Below are 25,902 nucleotides of genomic sequence, written 5' to 3' on the forward strand. Positions count from 1 at the left end.
ATAAAACAATTATGTTGAATTTTTATCTTAAAAATTATTTATGAAAAAAACAAAATTGATATTGATGACCATCCTTTATTAAATCAATATATTGAAAACAGCAGAAAGCCAGCTAAGCAGAAGTGCCTTACTACGAAAGTGGCGCGGCGCGGCGAATAAACAAAATTCCGATAGCTGCCACAAAAAGCGACTGGTACAGAAGACTTGCAGTTTCTTTTTCTCATTTTGGCTATTCTTTCTTCCTCACCGGGCTCAACATTATAAAATATATTAAAAATTAGCTTCAAATCTTCACATTAATTCAAATTCACGCAACATTTCTGTGCGTAGTTTACACCACTGATATCAAGAACTTGATCAAATATTTGGCGTTAATCACGTCGTTTTATGAAACCCAAATGGCATCAATTGGTCCGGATTCGAGCATTTGCCGTAAATGAAGCTCAGTAATTTCGATGGCGTGAATTACTCCGGTCTCCGGCTTTATGAAACCGAATTGGCATCAAATACGCCAAATCTGGCATAATTGACGGAACGCCGTAAGTAATTCCTTTTATGAAACGAGGCCCTGGTGCGGGGGGGGTATTTTTTGCCCCACCCCTCATATCTCCGAAACTACTGGACGGATCCGTAAAATTCAAACGGCGCTCGAAAGGCCCGTCAAATTTGTCGAGGGAAAGTAAAATTGCATTGACCTCGGGGTCACCGATGACGTCACAGGCCAGGTCAAAGATGAAATGTTTCACTGTTCGCGGGTCTTCTAGCGAAATCGCTATAACACCGAGGAAAACGCATTTTGTCGAGAATCAGCGATAGGGCGTCAGTTGCCTAGTACAGGGTGTCTCAAAAGTTCGTTGACAGGTGGGGCATTCCACGATAGATCGTACCAGGCCCGTCACCCTCATCTCTCAGATTTGAATGAAAATTGGTACAAGGGGTAATCATAGGCTCCAAAAACACCTGCCAAAATATCAGACTTCTCAGATGAAAACTTTTTGAGCTACATTGCATAATACTTTCTTAACTTCAGATTGTAAGGGTGAGTTTGATGAGCTATAACTCAAAAACGAGCTAAGCAAGCAACAAACGGTAAACAGCTTTGAATTAACGATGAATCAAAGATAAATACAGTATTTTTAAAATTGGAAAGAAAAGCTTTACATATTGATAAAAGTCGTAGTATTTTTTTTAAATTGTCTATAATGACCCTTGGGACCAAAATTTTTGCCATTTTTATTTCTTCAAAATAAACCTCAGGTCCTTTAAAATCGACATGCAAAAAATTAGAAAGGTGTTCTTTCTATAAGTTCCTCATTTAAATGTATACAAAATGGGTTTCCGGGGGGTCGATACGACCCCAGCTCGCCGTTTCGCCTCTAATGGAGCTAGAACCTTGCGGAAAAAACGAGCATGTGCGCCGTTACAAGATGCATCGAATGATACCAAATTTTAAGGTCTCGGGTTCATTGGTGACCCCTGAGGTCATTTCAAGTGACCCAAAATTACGGGTCCGGTTTTTGATAGATAACTTCGCAACAAATGGTCGCAGAGCCGCGATTTTAGCATCTTAGTGTCTGCCTAGCTCCGGCGCGTCGAATGGTATACTGTTTGTTCTGGTGAAGTCAGCTTAAGTCGCTGACCTCGGGTAAGCACACTGCCGTGTATTTGGCTCCGCGCCCCGACCGGGCGGCCCAGCCGGCAGCTGGCCCCCGGGCATCACGTGACCGCCCCGAGTCCACGGCAAAGCCAACCAGCGCGGCGCTGGACAAACAGCGCCGCTACAGAGATGGTTAACAGTAGGGTCAGGCCACGAAGCTGGGTGAATGAGATCATTTTGCACATCATTCGATTCGCAAGGTCTTCCCGAGTCCATTGGTAGCCTTCCCGTCTCTCTAGCTCAATTTGATCGAGAGTTATTGACGAAAAACTCTTATGACCCTAGTGACGTACGAATGACGTCACGCAAGGTCAACAACGCAAAAGTGAGGCAAAAATGACTTCAATTGAACTTTCAGTAACCAGTGATGTCACTAGGCAGCTTTACCACACCATTTGTAGGCTCTCTTCCAAAATCACAATTCGAGACCATTACGGTGACGCAAAATAAGTACATTTATAGAAAGAACACCTTCCTAATTTTTTGCATACTACTTAAAAATGATCCAAAAATGTTTTTAAGCAAATAAAAATTCGAAAAAATTTGGTCCCAAAGGCATAAAAATGCAAATGAAAGGAAACTCGGTGTTATATATAAAAAATAGTATATATTTCAAAATTTTAAAAATGCATATTATTCTTTGTTTCAATGCAAGTTCAATGCCGTATAGCATTTGGCATTTGGATTATCCGTCTTAGAGTTACAGCCCGCCAAACTTGGGGCTGCAACGCAAGATCCAAAACATGTTATACACTATAACTCAAGAACCACTCGTCTGATAAGCCTGAAATTGTTACAGGAGGATTCAGAGCCCCTGATTACCCCTTAGACCAATTATCGTTAAAATCCGAGAGATGAGGGTGTCAAATTGGAAAAAAGTGGTACGATCTATCGTGGAATGCCCCAGGTACCAGCCATGCTATGATGCTGTTTTGTCAATAATCCCAAATCAACAAGAAATTAACAGCCGAAATTTTGCATGGTCATTGGTAACAACCTTCCTTTAGCAGTTTCATTGTTTTCAAGCGCATTCGACCCTTCATGAGCTCACAAAAAGGGTTCACCTGTGACCATGTATCAGGCATGAAAATGAAGGTCGCAAAATCGGGTCGGCTGAGAAACTCTCTGCTTCAGGAGTAATGGGAATGGTTAGGTCGGAAATGACACATGGTACAGTGCCGGCGAGAATGAGTACAACATGATGATCATCTAATAAAAACGGTGGCTAAATTTTTTGAAGGACGAAACCATGCGAGACTAACAGCGCTTTGAACGACCCTTGTACGGGAGCAGAGTCGTGCTCCGGAAAGCAGCTGAGAATGCAGTCCTAACTATTGAAACCTGACTAGAAGCTCACAGACAGAGGTTACCCAGTTTCAAAAATTGCAGGTCATAATAAAATAAAGACAAAATGTCATTTAAAATTGTTTATAATACCTATACGCTAAATTTTTGGGGAAAATAACACGAAAATCGTCAATGCCGAGGACAAGTGACCCTCCAAAAGTGTCAATTAATGTAAAGTTTTATCTTACGAAGTTTCAAGAGGCAGATCTGGAGCAAATGGCTTTCTTTTACACACAAAATCCGGACAAAACCGCACGATGGACAGGACTCGGCCGTTTACAAAGCAGAACCTCTCCTGAGGAAAACAATCCGGAACCCAGCGAAGGTCTTGGCATGGGGAATGACGAGCGTTTGGGTTTTGCAAAATTTGCAAAATGTGTCTAAGAAACAGATGGCCGACACGCATTCTGCTACGATATGCTGCGAAAAATTTGCCCTGGCACTTCCCATTTGTTCAGGAATGGGGTTGTTTTGAAAAGGAAAATGGTGCTTCGGAGGTCGGCGCCAGTCATTCATGAAGGAGTTAGCGCCAGAGAAAACCTACAAAATACTCACGGATGGTGTCGATGCAAGCTGTCGGCTTTTAGGGAGAAGCGGATGTTGCCGGGGAGCTCGTCAAACCTAAATCCGACGCAGAAGCTGCAGGGGATTCCCCTACAAGAGCTTAAAAGCTGGTAACCTTTTATCAGCCTCAGGCAGCTGACGGAGCGACGAAAATCGGTATGGGCAAATATTTTTGGAGATAAAGCAAACGGTTTGGTTTTCAACCCTCTGAATCAGTTGTCAAAGCATGCATATTTGTCTAGTGTACACACAGACACCAAAACCTTAGATTTTTGGCCGGTTCTTATATGCTTTATTGGCATGATGGAAAATGTGTTAACGAACTTTTGAGACACCCTTTACATATCTTGCTATTTGAGGTCACTGACAATATCAGGTCAGGTCACAGGTCAGGTCACAGGTCAGGTCACCAAGGGTCAGCACAGGAACCCAGTTTTACTAAGGTTGTGCGATGCATGTTTTATGGCCAATTTTTCATTTCCAACTCAATGGTGTTGGTTATAAGACCATCAAGTACGGCTTAGTTCACTTTCTAGTTTCTGGTGAAGGTCAGGTCAAGGTCTGGTCAAAAAAGGTCAAATTTTAAAGTTGAGAGCTTTGCAAAAAATTGATATTGATTCGATGCAGCTCGTCACGGGGAGTCTAATGGTGGTCTTTGTTTTGCGCTACAATGGTTAAAAATTGAGTTTAAAAATTTGACGTCATCAATTTTGAACAGTTTTTTCCTTAACTTGGCCAAAAAAAGAGGTATCGATGTCAAATTTGGTATGTGGATAGAAGGTGGTAAGGACTATCACATATATCCCGGTTTTTTTCGAAATTCAAAAAACTTTTTGGGTTTTTCGGCAATTATATTACAAAAATTGATTTTTTTGGGGTCAAAATCAAAAAATTTCAAAAATCCGAGATATCAGTTTTGTAGCCCTGTCAATTCTACAGCTTTCGTGTCTTATCATTTTTCTGTATTTGCAAAGCTATAGGCCTGACAGCTCTTCCCGCGAAACCCTTTTTTGGGTCAAAAACGGAAGAACATGACGTCACTCTGACGTCATTTCCGGCCAACCTATCATAGCCTTTGAAAAAAAATGTTTGGTCAAAATGTATAAAATTGATGTCCGGGAGGGTACTGAAAGTTTGGTGACGATCGGCGCAGCAGTTCTGGAGATATTACGAAAAGTCTGGAGGGGGGCAAAAATAGCCCCCCCCCACCAGGGCGCGGGTTAACTGCACGTGCATAGTTCATGTTCCAGGCACTCCAGTGCGCCCCCCCCCCCTGCCCTGCCAGGGCGAGAGTAAATAATTTCGAGCACAGCTCTTCATCATAATACAAAGCTTAAAATGCCACGATAAATATTCAACCTTTGACTGCATAACTCATTGCAAAAATATTTCATGGCAAACATTTCCGCGCGCATATTCTCGAGAAAATAGTACAGTCGTGTACAGGTTGATGGTCCGCTACTCCAGGGGCGGATCCAGGAAAACTCCAAGGGGAGGGTCATGAATCGAAGTGGTGCCCCTACCTATACCCAAAATTAAAAACTCAACGGATTTCGTCCACTTCATTTTGGTGGTGCCCCCATTTTCAGTTTTTCATTTTTTTTTTAAATTTTTAGTCAGTATCTTAACTATTAGCCACAACCACATTTACCAATTGTAAGCAAGTATATATGAATGTGCTATGTGTATATATGTTGTGGACGCTGAGTAGTGAGTACTTACCAGGAACGTTATCAGGTAAGCAAATCGTTGTCAGTCCGACGAACTTGACCCTGGCGTCTAAAGGGTCTGTCCTTGACACTTCAGGCTTGTCAGGGGCACCAAAGTCCTTCCAGGGACACCACAAACCTGTCAGGGGCACCTACGGCCTTGTAGGGGCGCCACAGGCCCGCCAGGGGCACCACAGGCCTGCCATGAAGCAGGGGCACCACAGGTCTAGCAAGTATACACGACAGGCCTGTCAGGGGCACAACGGGTCTGTCGGGCCCATGAGCACCCCTAGGGGCAGGGGCACCACAGTCCTTCCAGGGGCACCGCAGGCCTGTGAGGGGCACCAGCGGCCTAGCAGGGGCACCAGTCAACACAGGCCTGCCAGGGGCACCACAGACCTGCCAGGGGCACCAGAGGCCTGCCAGGAGCACCACCGACCTCGCAGGGGTAACTTGGGCCTGTCAGGGCCCAGGGGCACCACGGGCCTGTCGAGAGGCACTTCAGGCTTTTCAGGGGCACCATAGTCCTCTCCGGGCGCAGGGGTAGCAGGGGCACCAGAGGCCTGCCAGGGGCACTACAGGGGCCTAGCAAGGGCACCACTGGTCTATCAGGGGCACCACGAGCCTGTCATAGCCAGGCATCTCAGGCTTGTCAAGGCCCAGGGGCACCACAGGTCTGTGAGGGGCACCAGCGACCTAGCAGGGGCACCAGTCAACACAGGTCTGCCAGGGGCGCCACAGACCTGCCAGGGGCACCACAGACCTGCCAGGGGCACCAGAGGTCTGCCAGGGGCACCACCGGCCTCGCAGGGGCACCTTGGGCCTGTCAGGGGCACCACGGGCCTGCCGAGGGGCACTTCAGACTTTTCAGGGACACCAGTCCTCTCCGGGCGCAGTGGTACCAGCGGCTTAGCAAGGGCACCAGCGGCCTAGCAAGGGCACCAGAGGCCTGCCAGGGGCACCACAGGACTAACAAGGGCACCACGGGCCTGTCAGGGGCACCTTAGGCTTGTCAGGGCCCAGGGACACCACAGTCCTTCCAAGGGCACCGCAAGCCTGTCAGGGGCACCAGAGGCCTGCCAGGGGCACCACAGGCCTAGCAAGGGCACCACTGGCCTGTCAGGGGCACCTCAGGCTTGTCAGGGCCCATGGGGCACCACAGTCCTTCCAGGGGCATTACAAGCCTGTCAGGGGCACCAGAGGCCTAGCAAGGGCACCACAGGCCTGCCATGGACACCACAGGCCTGCCAGCGGCACCACCGGCCTTGCAGGGGCGCCTCAGGCCTGTCAGGGGCACCACGTGCCTGCCGGGGACACTTCAGGCTTGTCAAGGGCGTTACAGTCCTGTCAGGGCCCAGGGGCACCAGGCCCGTGGTGTCCCTGCTAGGCCTGTGGTGCCCCTGGCGGTCCTGTGGTGCCCCTGTCAGGACTGTGATACCCCTGATAGGCCGGTGGTGCCCCTGGCAGGTCTTTGGGCCCCCGGGCCTCAAGGGGGGGGCCATGACCCATGTGACCCCCCCCCCTTGGATCCGCCCCTGCGCTACTCTTCATCCACCGGGTTCCAGTATGGCTCAGCATTGGCAGCAGCCGCCTGGTACCGGTAGGCTGTGCCGCATGACCCGTGAGTGAAGCGGCACAGCTTACCCACACTGTATGACACCGGCTCGGGTCGCCTGTTATAGCGATTTGACCGGACGCTGCGTTACACCGGCTGGGGGGGGGGGGGGTAAGGGTCAGGCCTGTCGATTTGGCTCGGCTCGGTGGATAAGGCGGGCTGGAGTGTGGTGTGGTGTGGGGCGGGGGGTAATGTGGGGAGGGAGTGAGCGGACCTGGGGCTTGGTGTGTGTGGTCACTTGTCGAATAGAACCGATCGTAATCCCCCCTCCAAAAATTCGTTTTAGAGACATTCACAAAACCCAGGGGGGTTCAAACACCCATCTCCCAAGTGGGGTGCGGAAGGACAGGTAAGGGTCCATACTAGAGATGTCAATCGGATACTAACTTTTTGGTATACCGATAACAAACCGATACCAACTCGGTATTTGGTATTTCAATCCTAATGTGTTTGGTATTTTGTTGGTATTATGAACCCTCGCTGATGTTTAAGAGGCTAAGAAATCGGTAAAAAGTTGGTATTTTCCTCATGTTCCCAAGTTGGTTTGGTTTCGGTATTTCTCCACGGTTTTGGTTGGTATTTGGTTTGGTATCGGTATTCCGATTTTCCGTAATTGACATTACTAGTCCATACGGTCTCCTCATGAATTGCAGCAAAGAAAGAAAACAGGTCAGTCACCAAATAATCTTTCTGAAAAGTGGACTAATCGCAAAGCCTCCCACACAGAAATAAACATCCAGCACGCGAAGCGTCTCGAACCGGGTCCCTCACTACCGGTCAGTTTGACAGTCGCGCACTCCTACGCTGGGCTACACCGGATGGTGGCTATGGTCGGGACAAAGTCTGGCCGGGCGGGCGGCGGGGCCGGGCGGGCGGCGGCAAAGTCAATTAATTTTTTTGTTGGTTCAGGTGCCGGTCGCTCTAGCTTGGTGGAATGATGATGGATCATTGGCAAAACTTTCAACGTGGAGTACCGGTTCGAGCCTCATCGGGGCTCCGGCTGCTTTTCCGAGTTAGGATCTGGTTTGATTTTAGTGGTTGCGAGCCATTTTAACGGTTTTATACCTACATGTCGATTGTCGATTGATTGATTGATTCATTCATTCGTTCATTTAATACATGTCGACATTTAGCATACGAATTGACATCCAGAATCAATCTACCATTTTCATAAACGTATTGCCTAAATAGCATGCATATATGTGGCACAAGACCTATGGTTGCCTCGATACCGTGCCAAATCACGTTTTGCACGATGCACAAGTAAAGTAAATTATATTCGCTGGGTCTTCCGTGCATTGTGCTTAACAAAAACAGGAATGCAATTGTTAAGCGATGCAAAATGTGCAATGCAGCAAGTGACCACACACACCCGCCCAGCCCCCATGGTCCACCAAACGCCCCACACCACTCGCCAGCCCACGCCAACCACCGAGACGAGCCCCTCCCCCCGCGCTGGTCTGACGCAACAGCTGGTCTACAAAGTGCTCCACCCGGCGACCCGAGCCGATGTCAAACAAAGATGGTAGACTGTGCCGCCTAACTTTCGAGTCATGCGGCACAGCCTACCGGTACCAGGCGGCTGCTGCCAATGCTGAGCCATAGGAACCCGGTGGATAAAGAGTAGCGGACCATCAACCTGTACACGACTGTACAATCAGGTGCAACGATTTTCAAGATCTAACAGCATGTTTGACCTAAAAATAAATTACATAAAGTGTTACACATCCAAGCTACAAAAATCACTGTTTAACACATCAACCAATAATTTGAAACAATTGTATGATGTATTGATCACCAACGGGTAAAAACCCAATGACAGGTGAAGTCAGCGCATGCATATAAACCTTAATTGCATTAAGGTCTTCCTTTAAAGTAAATTAGATTAGATAGTATTGCCAGTTGGGCAGAGACCCACCTGGTGGCAGTATGTGCGGCAGCAGGGCGGCCAGGTGGTGGGCGGTGGCCTCCGTCCATGCGGTCGGCAGGAGGGCGGTGAGCAGAGCGGCCGGCGGCGCCGTACCGGCCGCACGCCGCCGCTGCAGGCCAAACAGCTCAGCCAGGCCGCGGGCGCACAGCCACCCCACCTCGTCCGAGGCGCCGCCGTCCAGACCGTCAGCCAGCAGCTCCGTCAGCTGCCAGCAGCACAGACCGTCAGCCAGCAGCTCCGTCAGCTGCCAGCAGCACAGACCGTCAGCCAGCAGCTCCGTCAGCTGCCAGCAGCACAGACCGTCAGCCAGCAGCTCCGTCAGCTGCCAGCAGCACAGACCGTCAGCCAGCAGCTCCGTCAGCTGCCAGCAGCACAGACCGTCAGCCAGCAGCTCCGTCAGCTGCCAGCAGCACAGACCGTCAGCCAGCAGCTCCGTCAGCTCAGTGGCGCAGCTTTAGTTCATTTTATCGACAAACAAAAACAAAATAATAGCCAAGTACAGCAGTGGAGCGGCGCAAACGATTAACTTACATTAGCCCTCGCACTTACACAATTAGCCCTGTATAGGCGGGGGGGGGGGGTCGAATGGACCCCATCTGTTTTTTTCTCAAATAACTCGCGCAAAAAGCGGTCGATCACAACAAAACTTTGAAACTTTGTTTGGTCCAAAACAACTTTCAACACTGAAACATGCAAGACTATGCATAGAATGAAACCAACTGGTCTAACTTCTTTGTGCTTCTTCTGACAGCGGTTCGTCCCACAATGTCTTGCATTAACATTAAAAATAGAGCTGATGGTTGAAAGTATTCCACGTCTCGTGAACGAATTTACTTCAGCTGCCATCTTAAAGGGACTATCCCACCTTCTAAAATGTTGTTAAAACCAGTTAAATTGTTTTTATGTGGGCGAGGATGGATGGCATGATTATTATTAATATAACGAGGCTTGAAATGATCTCACGCATGTCAAAGTGTTTTTATTTTAGGCAAAATAAATATCTAAAACAGTAAAACAAGCTTTCGGCATTACGCCATCATCAAGGCATTACGCCAAAACTTGATGATGGCGTAATGCCGAAAGCTTGTTTTACTGTTTTAGATATTTATTTTGCCTAAAATAAAAACACTTTGACATGCGTGAGATCATTTCAAGCCCAGTTAAATTGTGCCCGACTTTATAGATTGGATGACCAGGAACAAAACTTTGGCATTTGGCATTTGGCATTTATTTTTCATTAAACATCTTAGGCTTCCCATATTCTACACAAACTTTCAAATATGTGACGTCACAGCCCAAAATTACCTCCTTCCCCAGGCCACATTACTGTCATAAAGCTGATTCTTTTTACTCTGTAGGCACCACAACAAAGTTCAGACCAAGTTTTAAGCGATTTTTCAACGAACAAACCCATTTAAATCAGAATGACTAAACGAGGTGACGTCACACTAACGGTCGCTCCATGTTGAAGATAGGGCCTTGTACAAGGCCCATTTTCAAATGAAGGGAACGAATTTCTTCAACACCAAGAGGCCGCGGGGGTTGCAACCTAGATAGATAGTGGTTTCTGAACCTCGCCGCAAACTTGGCTATCTCAACTCAAACCCCATGTTAAAGGTGGGTAGGCCCTTTAACCCTATTAGTGGCAGGCTCCTGGCTACCCCTATTAGTGGCAGGGGGGGCTGCTTACGACCCCCCTTGATATCTCGAGATCTAACGGGCCGATTTTCAAAATTCAAACGGCATTCGATTTCGCTCAACGTGATCTACATTTCTAAAAAATAAAAATTAAAAAATGTCAAAAGGGGGAGGGTAGAGGGGGGTAAAAACGGGCAAATTGCAGATACATTTTAGACTGTTTTCACGGCCAGGTTTCTGAACTGCAATCTTAACGCAACTTTTGCCGATCGATAGAGAATTAACCAGGAATTCACATGGATCCTAAAAATATGCATTTTCAAAAATCATAGGCGGATACAGATCATTGAGATTGGGGGTACACAAAAAGTATAGTAAATAAGGTTTTTGTTGGTACTGTTTCTAAAAAGGGTGGCAATGGTCTTGTTATGTTACAATTTTCTTATGAGAGAACGACTACAATTGTATTGGTCATGCATAGGCGGTGTCAGGGCACCTACAGGGTGTCCCAGAATTACCCGGACATTGTTAATTAGCGTATAAAATAAGGCAAACATGATTGCGCTTTTTTCTTTTTATTGTCCTATATAGTCAACTAGGTTGGCTGTGAAATAGCACATGCAATAGATACGCTTGTTACAAGATCAGCCGACAATGATTGAAAATGCCAGCCATTGCAGGTCTCAGTTGTTTTACGGCTCTCCCGAAACTGGGTGAAGGCCTGTTTTCTTTGACCTGTTGCCGGAGGATAATACGATCATATAAGATAAACTTAACATCAAAGTGTTCCCAGGTCATAAAGCATTATCCCCCAAAACAAAAATTGCTGCCTACACCACTTTTGCCGCGTTTTTTACATCTGAAGTGGAGAAGCTCCATGTCTGAACATGGCAGGACCTTTGGCTTCCAACAGATTTGGTTTCCAAAACAAACCCGTTCATGGCCATTTGGTTTACGGCATCCAGTTTTTGTACTGGTAGAATATTACCGCAGTAGTACTCTGTGCTAACGGCTGTCGTTGGGCCATCATATCAAGCCCAATGAGTGCACGGTGGCTCAAAATGTCTCACAATTTGATTTTCGACGGGTGCCTGGCCGTTTCTGCTGTTGGGGCGTTGTGGCCATCTGACGTTTACACACGCCTTTTTCGGGCGGTTCAAATGACAGAATACCTTCGTTAGACCACAAAGTGTGCTTCAATTTAATTTTTTGTTGTATATGTTATATTTTTGGGGTGAATTGTAGTGATTTTCGCTGCTTTTCCCGTAGTTTTCGCATATTTTTCAGGCGAGGGACCCCAAATTCCAAAATTTTGCGAAGATAGTGGTGGAAAGTAGACTGATGTTCTTTAGATAATCCTGATCTATCGTTTAGCTAGTTTTTAGCTAGATCAGTGACGTTTGTTGTCCATGACAAGCAACCACCCGTTTGACAACTGGTGCATGGCCCTTTTTGGCCGAGCCCAAGCTTGTCAATCAGGTTTATCTCTTGCTCTCTCTGGCTTCGTTAGCTGATATAATTGCGCTTTGCTCAATCCTAACTGTTTGCAGATGAGCTGCTGAAGCTCTCCAGCAAAAACCATGCCGAAAGCCCGTTTACAAAGTTGAAAACGGGATGTTGAAGTTTTATTTGAGACAATTGTTAATATTAACAATTGAAAACGGGAGTTGATTTACCATGGTTGCCTATTAGTGGCTTAAGCTGAAAACGGAAAAGGACTACTCTTACTTGACTCTGGATAATACTTGACTCGAGTCGTTACCGGTCACCAAAAGCACACAGTGCCCAAGCTCGATAGCTAAGGGATATCTTATAAAAGTATGATGCTTGTATATCATTAAAATCGAGCGCAATCGTACTTTTAGCCAGAAAATAAATGTCCGGGTAATTCTGGGACACCCTGTATGTTGGGAGGTAAAATATAACCCCCGTTTTTGGACGCCTGGATCCGCCTATTATAGCAAAAACGTGTCAAAAGAGGATGCACATTGCACAATAACTTTGTATATGTTATCACATGATACCTTTCATTCACTGTTCGTATAACTGGTGTATACAGTTATAATACATCAGCATCGTGATCTTCGCCCAAATGACTCGCTTCACGAATAGGACCCCCCACTTCCCAGTGCTCTGGAGCCGCCCCTGGTAAAGGTATGAACTTGAAATTTTCAGGGAATGTGCCCAATTTAGTTTTAGGAAAAGTCAGAAAATTTCAGCATCGTTGCTTCAGCGGTTTCGGAGATATTCCCGAAAAACCTGAGGGGTGGATGAAAACAACCCCCCTGCCACTAATAGGGTTAACCCGCGCCCTGCTGGGGGGGGTGTTTGAACACCCCCCCTGTGGTTTTTCGCGAATATCTCAAAAACGGCGGCGCGGAGCGCCGCCGTTTTTGGTACACCTTATCATACATCAATTCTACACATGTTGTGAAAATTTCAGACCAAGGTCATTCAAGGTCAGGTCACCAGGTCACTCGAAGTGACCTCACCTCATAAAAAGTTTCAATGTCTGTCATAGCTACACCGAGTGACCGATCGCTTTGAAACTTTCAGCGATTGCTAAGAGCATTAGCATGTACAAAATGTATATCTCAGAATTTTGATATCGATGACCTAAGGTCAGGTCAATTTTGCGACCTCACCATTATAAGTCAATGGGAGAAAATTGAAATGCGCCTCTTTTGGACGAAAGACATTATAAACACCCCCAAACACTGAATTACAAGTGGTTTAGACACAATGAACATGAAAATGGTGTCTGTGACCCCTGTTTATGCCCTGAGGTCATCTTAGGTCACGAATGGTATCTAACAGTTTTTCGCAAATAACTTTTGATAGAGGCATGCTAGAACGATGAAAACGCCTTAGATGTGTTCAGCTCGACGATACGGATCGACTGATATGCAACATGACCCTTTCCGGTCAGGTCATGACCTTGACCTGAGGTCAAATTTTCAAGTTGACCTTTCAAGGTCAAATTATAGTTCGTTCGATGCGTCTTGACGAGAGGAACACGATGCCGGTAAAAGTAAGCTCGTACAATGCTTGGGTCAAAAGTTATTGCAGAAAAACTGTTTCCGAAAAAATCGGCTATTTTTGCAGTTTTTGCCCCCTGCAGGCAAAACCGTTGACGTTAGGTCAAATCTGAGAAAATTACTCAGAAAGGGCGTTAATAGGGCTATCGAATGCGCTTTTCCGCGGCGCTGTAGCTCTATTGGTTCCCGAGTTATGCGTTGGCTTCTTGGAAATTTTCGACATTCGACCTGGAAATCGGCGAAAATTTGCCTTCAATGACCTCTGGTGACCTGACCTTTGACCTGACCAAAAAATTGACCGAAGTGATTTCCTCATTATTTTTGACGCTCTTTCGAACGCCGCCTTCCGCGTATCGCTACGTGGCCCAGGAGCCGAGTTAGAAGGGGGGGTGTTCAAACACCCCCCCAGCAGGGCGTGGAAATCCAGGACCCCCAGCAGGGCGCGGGTTAACACGCGCAGTGGAAGGGTTGCGAGTACTACGCCCAGTGGAAGGGGGGGCGGATGTCGCCCCCCCCCCCTAAGATCTCAGCTCCCACTGGAGCTAGAAAAACGAAATTTAGAGGGTAGGTGGAGGCCATGGGGAACTCTGTTGTGTGTGAATTTCATGACCCTAGGTCAATATCTTCAAGGTCAAATGAGGTCAAATGTGGTCAAATCTGCCATATGAGCGACTTTTTTGCGTTTACACGCCGATAACTCAAAAAGTTACCGGCCGATTTTCTTTTTTCTTTCACTATACGAAAGAACAAACATTTGTGAGTATGTATGGTGAATTTCTAGATGATCCAACAATAAATATGGCAGTTAGAAGTCTGCTAAGGGTAAGATGTCGCCGCCTGAAGCGGGATCGGCCGACGCGGGAAACGCGGCAATCACAATTTTGTGTTTACACACTCATAACTCAAGTTGTTACCGGCCGATTTTCGAAATTCTTTGACCATATGATTGCCTGTACATTTCTCAGTCTTCTCACCGAATTTGACGCGAATCTAATATAATCAGCGGTAAGGAGCTCGATGTAAAGACGGAACCGTCCCGCCCCGGCACAGTCTACAATTCAGGCGGCGCGTAACGGCTAGCGCCGGCCGCCGCGCCGCCGCGCCGCCGCGGCGGCAGGATGTTTGACTTTACACCGCTATTACTAGAAAAGTTGTGAACCGATTTTCTTATTTCTTGCACGAAAAGATCCGCAATTCAATTCTCGACAGGTAGCCGAAATTTCACATTAATATTATGTTTGCGGCGCGAGTTATTGGCGAATAACAGGAGGGGTGGGCGAAATCCGCCCCCCCCCCCCCTTCCACTGCGCGTGTTAAAGGGACTATCCCACCTTCTAAAATGTTGTTAAAACCAGTTAAATTGTGCCCGACTTTATAGATTGGATGACCAGGAACACGGTTCTGGCATTTATTTTTCATTAAACATCTTAGGCTTCCCATATTCCAAACACAAACTTTCAAATATGTGACGTCACAGCCCAAAATTACCTCCTTCCCCAGGCCACATTACTGTCATAAAGCTGATTCTTTTTACTCTGTAGGCACCACAACAAAGTTCAGACCAAGTTTTAAGCGATTTTTCAGATTTCAGATTTCAGATGTATATTTTCGAATCATCCCACAAACGTGGCTTCATGTTTGATTCTTGTCAATGACCAAGTACACAGATGAGGTTACGTCGGTGAGATAATAAAAAACAAATTGGCATGAAAGCTAAAATAAAGACATTAAAATATGCGAAAGCATGTGACGCTGATAAAAGACGCTATATGAATATGTCCCTAAAAACAAAATGCGGGGAAGACGCCCTAAGGTGCATGCTTGTTCAGCGCAGAGATAAAAGCGGTTCTGCGGCTGCAGCCGGAGATGGATGACGGCAGGCTATTCCAAGCGGAGGCGGCCCTGTACGAGAACGCACGTCGCGACATGGAGAGGCGAAATCCAGGCAGCTGAAGCGCTCCGGCAACAATGGACCGAGTCGCGCGCTCACTCACGCTACTGCGTGCCACGAACAGAGACCGGATCGCCACCGGAGCGCGGGGGTCGTGCAGGGCTCTAAAAACGCCCATACGATCGCGACGGGTAACCAGGCTTGACACGCTGCGCCAACCAAGTGCCTCGAGAATCGGCGATGCACTATCACTGCGGCGCCGATTTTTCAACGAAAAAACCCATTTAAATCAGAATGACTGAACGAGGTGACGTCACACTAACGGTCGCTCCATGTTGAAGATAGGGCCTTGCGCAAGGCCCATTTTCAAATGAAGGGAACGAATTTCTTCAACACCAAGAGGCCGCGGGGGTTGCAACCTAGATAGATAGTGGTTTCTGAACCTCGCCGCAAACTTGGCTATCTCAACTCAAACCCCATGTTAAAGGTGGGATAGTCCCTTTAACCCTCGCCGGCACAGGGCGAGGGGGGGGGGGGGTTGATGCACCCCCCCCCCGTAAGGTTTTCGCGAATAACTCGCGTAAAAAGCGGCAGATCGCGACGAAACTTTCAGAACCGTCGCATCTATCAATTTCACACCTACCCTGAAAATTTCATGAACCCGACCCAAATGACCTTTGACCTGTGACCTACAGGGTATAACGAAATTATCCGGACATCTATTTTTCCGACATATCTGCTCTTACAGTTTCTTTTTTAATGTTAGAAGCTGGAAAATTGGATGAATGCATGCCTTTGGTATCTGCTCTCACCTCAGCAGTGACCTGACCTTGCGAAATGACTCTTACTCTGAGTAAGAGTCGAATAGCCGACGGGTTCATTTGATAGGTTTCGTTTAAGGCAGTGGAGAAAAGGGAGTACAGTCTCTCGTTTCGTAGTAAGGCTACGTGTTGGTGGCATGGTGGCATGAGCCAGAAGTTGGTCTGTCAACAGCTAGACATCAGCAGCAGCCTAGCAGCATATCTGCCTCAGGCGTTATAAGCTGGGACTTGGTGGCAGACTCAGCCCGGCCTCGATCACAACGACCGCCCTTTGCCAAGTGGTGAGGAGAGTTGTCAAGATAGCGACAAGGAAAGGGCATCAATTAATCCGCAACCTGATTCGAATTCTTACCAAGGCAGATAATAAGAGGTCCCACATCATGATTCACCGTTAACCGCCCTTTAGCTTGGTTTTACTGCCCTTCAAACTGAAAAAGATAATGAAATTGACGGGAAAACAGCCAGTCCACCACCTTTGGCCTCAGGCCAGGGCGTGTCCACTGGTCGAAGGAAGACATGAATGAGGTGGCCTGGTCGGGTGGGAAGCTGTTCGAGCAGCGATGTCCTTTGAACCCGCGACCCGTTGGGGGGGGGGAGGGGGCAAAGGGCCCCTCTGGTTTTTCGGAGATAACTCAGAAACGGCTGCGAACTTCGACTTGAAACTTTCAGTACCTCTCCGGACATCAATTTTACACAACTCCCGAAAAATTAGGTCCAAGGTCATCTCAGGTCACGGGCTGTAGAGGTAAAACTGAGGTCATGTTCGGCAATTTTTCGTCGAAAAAGTTGTTCACAGAGAAAAATCGCAGAAAATCAGGGTTTCAACTTAGCGACTCAAAAATTGGACCGTAGGTATAAAAAAGTATGGCAAACAAAATGGCTGTCTCGAAATTTCCAAAATATAATAATTTCTAGATCTAGGGATTTTCTAACTCAAAATTTACATTTCTTGAGATATTTTTGAAATTTGGGGAAATTTAAAAAACCGGAATGTATGTTAGAGAACCCCTTACTGGCCTTACACACGCCAAAAATTAACAAAATATCTCTAAAACTGCCTGAGATATAGCCATTTGAATGACTGAAAAAGTAGCAACTGTTCTTATGCCGTCACAATATTTTCAGTATTTGTGCTTGAAATCAGTCAGGAGTAATATTTATGATTCTTATCAACCGCTTGCTGACTGAACATGATCCTTTACGTGACTTAAGTCCCTTTTACGTAAAAAATTGTTTTTCGTTGTAAACCGGTACAACTTGACCTTATTTGACCTTCCTGTGACGTCATAGGTCCAAGAAAAATGGTCAAGCAGGTTTTTGTGGATGCATATATATGACATGTCTTCATAAAGACTCGAATATTCACAGGGGCGGTCGCAGACTTGGAGTTTGGGGGGGCCAACTTGGCAAAGGGGCCCCTGCGCTGACCCGGGGGGCCCGGTGCTAGAAGGGGCCCACGGGCGTAGTGCACGGGTGCAGAAATCCAGGCCATGGCCGGTGAAGCGGGGGAGGGGGGGGGGTAGGGAGCGGCACCCGAGCGGAGGCTAATTGCGACTGCGAGCTTTGAGGATGTTCCATATCGAAAAGGTACCGATAAGTGCATTTTAAAGCATTGATAATGCCAATAACTCACGCAAATGTGAATGGACTAACGCAAAAGTAAAGACGGCTAACTTTGCCATTTTCTGAGATCATCGTGCTAAAACTTTTGACAGTGGGTCATCGGTATCTGTTCACTGTTCACTGTTCAATCACACGTGTTCCGTTTCATTTTTGTTTTTTAGGTACTTGAGCACAAATGTAAGTTTTGAAGACCATTACAGTAGCAAATGCTTCGAAAGATGGATAGTGGGCAAAATATCCTAAATTTGTCGTGCTGCATGGAAAGTAGTGTTGCTGAGAAAAGGGGGTTTGTTCCAGATTATTGTGGATGCAGAATACATTGTCTGCACCCTATGCAGAATTATTGTTGGTGCAACTGCGCCCACTGCACCCATGGTTCCTACACTTACTTCGGCCCATCGATAGCGCTTCAGCGATACCTATCGCCTAGAGGCTGCAATGGGGCCCTTATAGTACGGTGTCAGACCCCCAGAGGCCGGCGTTGGATCCAAGGGTCAGCGAAGGGCCTCAAAGGCCCCAGGTAGGGCCCCAGAGGCTGATGTGGGCCTTCAGAGGCAAGTGCGTGACGTCCAAAGGTAAGGCTTGAGCCCCCAGAGAACATAATAGGGCCATCAGTGGCCGGTGTAGAGACCTCATAGGCCAGTTTTGGGCCCCCTCAGAGGCTAGTGTGGGGCCTCAGGTGTCGGTATGAGGCACTTAAAGACCGTTATGGGTCCTCAGAAACCGGCATCGATCCTTCAGAAGCCAGTACGGGGCCCTCAGAGGCACATTAGGGTCAGTTTGGGTCCCAGAGACAGAAATGGGACCATCAGAGGCCGGTGTGGGACCTTTAGAGGCTGGTTTGGGTCCTTAGGGACCAGTTTAGGGCCCTCAGAGACCAGTACAGGGCCTCCAAAGGGCAGTTTGAGACCATCAGAGACCGAATTGGGCACTCAAAGGCTAATCTAATGTGGGTCTTTACAGGCCAGCATGGAGCCCTCAGAGGTTAGCGTGGGGCCATAAAAGATCGACATGGGCCGGCGTTGGACCCCAGAGGCCAGTAGAGGGCCCTCAAAGGCCAAGATGGGCCCTCAGAGTCCGATGCGAACCCTTAGAGGCCGGCATCGGGTCGCGGGGCCCATAGAGGCTAATGTGTGTCCTTTCAGGCTGGCATGGGGCCCTCAGATCAATGTGGGGCCCTAAAAGACCGGTATGGGCCGGCGTTGGACCCCAGAGGCCAGCGGAGGGCCCTCAAAGGCCAAGATGGGCCCTCAGACGCCGATGGGGGCCCTGAGCTGCCGGCATTGGGTCTTCAGAATCCAGTGCGGGGGGCCCTTAGAGGCTAATGTGGGTCCTTACAGACCAGCATCGGGCCCTTAGAGGTCAGTGTGGGGCCCTAAAAGGCCGGCATGGGCCGGCGTTGGACCCCAGAGACCAGCGGAGGGCCCTCAACGGCCAAGATGGGCCCCAGAGGCCGATGCGGGCTCTCAGAGGCCGACATCGGGTCTTCAGAATCCAGTGCGGGGCCCTCAGAGACACTTAAAGGTTAGTCTTGGGACTCGAGACACAGAAATGAGGCCACCAGAGGCCGGTTGGGCCCCTGAGGCCGGCTTAGGGGCCCTCAAAGGCCAGTGGAGGGCCCTCAGAGGTCAATGTGGGTCCTCAGCGGTCAATGTGGACGCTTGACCGCCACTGAAGGGCCCTCAGAGGTCAGTGTAGGACCCTCAAAGACTGGTATGGGAGCTGTTAATGGCTGGCGTGGGTTTCTCGAGCCTCGTGACAATCGAATACGGGCCAGGGCCCCATACGGCCATGGGGGCCCATCGGTTGTTTGGGGGGGGCCAAATGATATGATGGCCCCCCCTGATTTGCCTTTGGGGGGGCCATGGCCCTGATGCCCCCCCCCCCCCCCTGCGACCGCCACTGAATATTCACATTTTAACATGCTTTTCCTTATGATTCACCAAAGTGTTTTCTAATTGGTAGATGCTGACCCCTGTTGTGACGTCACAGGTCATCATCCACTCAGGTGACCATCCACATGCCAGATCTATCATATACATCATATCCAGACTCATTTTGAAAGCTTAGATTTCATTTTTATGACCGACTTCTCGTCATTGCAAATTGAACTGATAGTGGTTAGTGGTCTTGGGAACCACTAACCCATCTCAAATGTTTTTGTAGATCCTTGCCTTGAAGGAGAGGGAGAGAATCCGTGCTGGCGAAGTAATGAAGCAGATCACTCACCAGGTAGGTATATTCACTAACCTTGGTTGTACTGGTGCAAAATTGGTGAATCACACATGCACACATAACAGGTTTGCCCAGCAATGTTTTGATGACTACTACACTGTAATTCATTTGAGGTCCAGTCAAGGTTTTCAGTGGAGGCTGCCATTACCCTTTACTTTTCAAGGCACTCCTAAAACCATGGTTGATTTCGAATAAATTGTGATTTTTGTGAATTCTAATAATCCATTGTGGTTGCCCTATGTATAAATATATCTGCCAAATATTAACAGCATAACAACAATTTTCAATGGCAGTGTTGATGTGCCATCTCTTGTTTTTTCATGAACTAAGAACAATGATGTGACAAGAGTGGCTGCTGTTTTCTGCCGCAGGAATGTTCCAACTGTTCTACCCTGAAAAGGAGGAATGAAGAGCTGCTGGAGGAGCTCGTATGTACATCTCAAGCAGGGCAACATCGACAAAAGTAAGTATCTATTTGCATTTTCTTTTAAGGTGGGCTCTAAGGTGAATGTTGCGATCATTCCCACGCCTGTAACGGAGAATCAGAAGCAATCCAATTTAGAGATCATATGGGCTCAGATGCAATTCGGAAACGACCGCCATTTTTTGTACGCTACGGCGTACAGGCACCCGACCAATACCGTGCAGCAATTAACCGCGGATCTGGATGATCTGAACTCCCAGCTGAACTTTATGAAGGCTGCCCACCCTCGCAAGCTTGTGATACTTGCAGGGGACTTCAACGCGTGCTTATTGAAAGGCGGGGATGCGACACCAGGGGCCAGATTGCTGGAAACGCTACGATCGAACGGACTTGTGCCTGTGAATCCAACGAAACCTACATACCGGCCTGCCGCCTCATTGATTGACGTCGTAGCGATTAGTCAGAGTGAGAGAGTGGTGAGAGCCGGTGTTACTCGCTGTCATCTGGGTGGCCCCCATGATTACACCAGGCTAATGATACGCCAGGGCTGTGATCGTCGTGCCGGGAGGGGTGCCATAGTGCATAAGAGGTGTCTAAGTCGCATTGATGTCACCGAGTTCAACGTCACCTTGTCGCGCGCTGACTGGAACGAGGTATGGACGAGCGGTAGCACGGAGGCAGCGTGGGAGGCGTTTGTGCGTGTGTTTATATGCGCCCTGGATAACGTGGCGCCGATGCAGCGCGTCCGTGTGTCACCACCAGGGGCGCCGAGCGCTCGCAGATACGTCGGCCGCCGGACGCGAGCGGTACAGGGCAATCAACCGGCAGTGTCGGGCGGCGATACGGTCAGATACTGCGGCCCATTTAGAGAGAGAGTGTAGGAAAGCGGGCCCCGCGAAAATGTGGCGAGTGTTGAAACCTGTTATAGGGTGCAACAAGGGAGCTAACGATGTACCGAGAGTCACGCCGAACGCACTTAACGCGTACTTCTCTCAGATTGGCCAAACTACATCCAGCAGTGTGCCCAGACCGACACAGCCAATGGCAGTACGGCTGCCTCGGGTGCATACTGGCGCGTTCAGAGTTGACACAGTGGACATTGACACGCTGATGACAGTTGTTCATGGCATGAAACCCTCCACATCCACGGGCGTGCAGGGCATCAGCGTACACATGTTACAGAAATTCTTTTACGGCGTCGGACCAGTCTTGCTGAACGTGATCAATTTTAGTTTGAGTAGTGGAGAAGTCCCAAAGTCATGGAAACATGCCGTAATTACGCCGCTGCCAAAAACTGCGAACGCGTCAATGCCATCTCATTATCGCCCTTTATCAATTTTACCGGCTATCATGAAGGTTATAGAAAAAATAGTGCAGCGACAGCTGGTTCAGTATTTTAGGGATAACTGTCTGTTCACACCGAACCAGCACGGTTACCGGGCGTCACACTCGAGCGAAACCGCCTTAGCTGTAGTGACTGAGCGCATTTATCGGGGGATGGATGAGGGCTGTATCAGTATATTGGTCATGTTGGATCTCTCCAAATGTTTCGACACTGTTGACCACCACAGACTGCTAGCGAAGTTGGCACTCTATGGAATCGATGAGAACTGGTTCGTAAACTATTTAGCTGGTCATTCTCAGCAGGTCAAAGTTAGTGGGAGCGAGGGTGAACCGATCATGTCAAACACACTACCCAATGACATAGGAGTGTATCAGGGTGGGTCGCTGAGCTGTCTGCTATATGCCATTTACGTTAACGATATGGGTCTGTATATTGACGGAGTCGAAATCATTCAATACGCTGATGATACGCAGCTACTCATATCTGGCAAAAAGAGACACCTGTCTGATATGATTGTGAAACTTGAACGTGCCCTTAGCCAGCTTTCAGATTGGTTTAACGAAAACCGTCTCAAAGTGAATGCAAGCAAAACGCATATGATCGTCTTTGGAACCAAGGCGATGTTAAAAAACCAGCCGAGCATATCAGTCAATTTTTGTGGAACAACGATTCAGGAATCGAGAGTGGTCAAAAACTTAGGGCTTTATATGGACAGGCACATGACCTTTGTAGACCACGTCGACCACGTAGTGGCAAAGTGCAGCGGCAGTCTAGTGGCGCTGACTCATGCGAGACATTCTCTGCCGAGGGCATCATTGAAGTCAATAGTCACTGCGCTGGTCATGTCCATCATTAGGTATTGTGTGTCGATTTACGGCACGTGCAGTAAGACGGAACTCCAAAGAATTCAAAAAATCATAAATTTCGGTGCCAGAGTCATCAGTGGAAAGAAAAAGTTTGATCACATTTTTGAAGTACTCAAGAGTCTCAACTGGCTGTCGTCATCTCAGCTGGCGCAGTACCACCGGGCACAGATGGTTCGCAGAGTCGTGTCATCGGAGTTGCCAGAAACATTGTACTCGATTATCGCTGCCACAGACCACAGACATGAACATCAAACACGACACAACAACCAGCTGCGGCCCCCTGCCATTAGAACGGAGACTGGCAGGCGCCAACTCGCGTACAGCGGAGTGAAACTGTATAACGACGTGTGCCAAAACAGACGTGTTCGAGAGTCTTTCAGGACGGCGCTGTATCGGAACATGAGGGCTTAATCCGCTTAGGTGTGTCGTGAATGTTGTATGGTGTTCTGTTTTGAAAGCGTGAGAGTGGCTTGTATCCCCTTTTATACTCCTTTTTATTGTGTTTTAAAAACAGACGTGTACACGTGAAAAGCCGAAATGTCGGATCTTGTGCGAAATAAATGTCTATTGTCTATTGTCTAAGGTGGATCAGTCTCCAGTTAGTGTGCGGGTAAAAATAACTAAACTTCTACTGCACTCTGCAGGAGTGAAGAATGGTGGGGTGAAGGTGAAAAATGGTGACAGTATCTCTCAAACATTGAAATTAGCATTACCTTATTTACCCCCTTTATAGTTAAATAACAATTTATCACAAATTAATTTGCTGCGGCTTTGCCTATACACTGTATATGTACAGCACGCACCTGAGCGCTGTTTGGCTGCTGCTGTTTTATCAGCAAGAAGTAGTTCCACAACAGCCCACCAGAGGGATTTCCATTGAATCGTGCTGTCAACCAATCAGCGGCCGAGAAGCGCCAGGAAAATATGGTTGACAGCACGATTCAATGGAAATCCCTCTGGTGGGCTGTTGTGGAACTACTTCTTGCTGATAAAACAGCAGCAGCCGAACAGCGCTCTGGACATCTCTTTAACCCGCGCCGGGCCGGTGCTCCATCTGTAATGCAGCGGGCCGGGGTGGGGCCTGGGGGGGCCGGTTTTACGCCCCCGTCTAACTCGACTCCTGAGCGTCGTAGAGACAAGCGGTAGACGGCTTTCGAAAGAGCGTTAAAAACCAGTAAGAAAGTACTTCTGTCATTTTTCGGTCAGGTCAAAAACTAGGTCACCAGAGGTCACCAAGAAAAATGTTAATTTTTACTTCTGGTAGTTTTTTTTTTCTTAAATAACTTTATACCCAGACAAGATAGAGGAACGATTCTCACGCCATTGTTCTTAGCTCGTTAAGGCGCATCGATTGATATATAATATGACCTGGAAAGGTCAAGTTGAAAATTCATTCGATCCGCAATGGCGAGACAAACACGATAAACGTCCAACGGAGGCTTTATCTCTTTTCAAGCAAAAGTTATCGAAGAAAAATCGTTGCTGATCTCAGGTGACCTCATATGACCTAGGGACACCTTCCAAAGGTCACCGGTGATATTTTTCGGTAGAATGACCATCAGGGACCTGTAATACCATGATCCTGAGCATATTGTGGGGATTGGGTTGCATTCAGCAGAAGTTAAATTTCCCCCATTAAAGGGACTATCCCACCTTCAAAAAAGTACCATTTAGGATTCGGAAATGTTACTCATGATATTGTGACGAATTCTGCAAGTTTTTACGCGTTTTCATTGTATACTTTTTGAGATATTGCGACTTTAATATTTCATCGTGACGTCATTTAGATCGGATCTGTGACGTAATGAAGGATTTACTTCATGTCAATGTGGGGGAAATTTGGCAGCAAATATAGGTATTTGCTCTCAAATATGACGCGGCTCATACAATAACAAGTGTCTCTGATTAGCTTATTCGTAAATCAAGTGAAACTTCACATGCGTGACAGGCGTTCAAAATGCAAATGACGTCATCAAATGGCCGTTAATAGTTAACCCTCGCCCGTATTGGTGTTTTTCCAGCCGCGAACGTATAAGGGGGGGGGGGGGGGGGTCCGTTGGACCCCCCCTTGCCGTTTCGCCCCTGATCGAGCTAGAGCTTCGCGGAAAAAACGAGCGTGTTGCCCGTGACGAGAGGAAGCCGATGATACCCAATTTTAAGGTCCTAGGTCATTGGTTGACCTTGCAGGTCAGGTCAATGACCCAAAAGTCGGGAAAATCGGGACCTGTTAGAACGTCGTAAAGTGTGGCTGCTATGGGGTTTTTCGGGGTGCTGATCACGAATATCATGTTAGTTTTGATCACAGATGATGTCTTCATGCATTTAGGCCGGGTCGGGTCAGGTCAGGTCAGGTCAACCAGTAAGGGTGTTCGTAGTAGGTGGCAACCGCCTCTGACAGCTTCGTAACATGTTACGAAGGCACCAAAACTACTTCGTAAATGTTCATATGGTTGCTAAATTCGAATTCAGCTCTAAAAACTGGCCTAGAAACATGTAAAACTCGAAAAAGTGAACCGAGGTCATCAAAGGTCAATGACCTGACCTGACCTTCAGGTGACCTTGACACCCACCCTAATGCATGGGGGCAACATCATATCACATGTTTGAACGCTTGAAACCACGAAAAGACTGCAAACGCGCGGCTAATGCGAGCCGACATACGCCGAATCGCGATTCCGGCCAAACATGGTCTCGAAAAGTAGGTCACAGGTCAAAGGTCATTTGGGTCAGGGTCATGAAATTTTCAGGGTAGGTGTAAAATTGATGAACGCGAGGGTACTGAAAGTTTCGTCACGATCAGCCGCTTTTTACGCGAGTTATTCGCGAAAAACCATGGGGGGGGGGGGTCCGTTCGACCCCCCCCCCCCTATACGGGCGAGGGTTAAGAGATAGGGCCTTAGCTAAGGCCCACTTTTCAAATGAAGGGAACGAATTTCTTTAGCACCACGAAACTGAGGATATTGCGACCAGGATGTATAGTGGTTTCTGAACCTGGCCGCTAACTTGGCTATCTCAACTCAGAACTAATGCAAAGGTGGGACAGTCCCTTTAACCCGGCGGCCGCTGGGCCTCCGCGCCACCCGCCGGCCGCTGGGGGGGGGGGGGCATATAGTTGCCCCCCCTTTACTTCTGCGACGATATCGTCGCAACGCGAAGAGATAGAAAAGCGAAACTTTGCACACATCTTTCGGAATACCTA

At 47.9% G+C, this 25,902-nt stretch overlaps 1 protein-coding gene across 1 annotated transcript in view; it reads right to left on the reverse strand.

The window, feature by feature from the left end:
• LOC122372890 overlaps positions 1-25,902 on the reverse strand; it is a 69,540-nt gene that overhangs the window by 26,285 nt on the left and 17,353 nt on the right. The window contains exon 5 of the mRNA XM_043350556.1: positions 8,811-9,027. Coding sequence (XP_043206491.1) covers positions 8,811-9,027 — 217 coding nt within the window. The remainder of the gene's footprint in view (positions 1-8,810; positions 9,028-25,902) is intronic.

The sequence above is a fragment of the Amphibalanus amphitrite genome, unplaced genomic scaffold, assembly GCF_019059575.1.
Source record: "Amphibalanus amphitrite isolate SeventyFive unplaced genomic scaffold, NRLGWU_Aamphi_draft 001414F_arrow, whole genome shotgun sequence".
In the NCBI taxonomy this organism is placed as follows: Eukaryota; Metazoa; Arthropoda; class Thecostraca; order Balanomorpha; family Balanidae; genus Amphibalanus; species Amphibalanus amphitrite.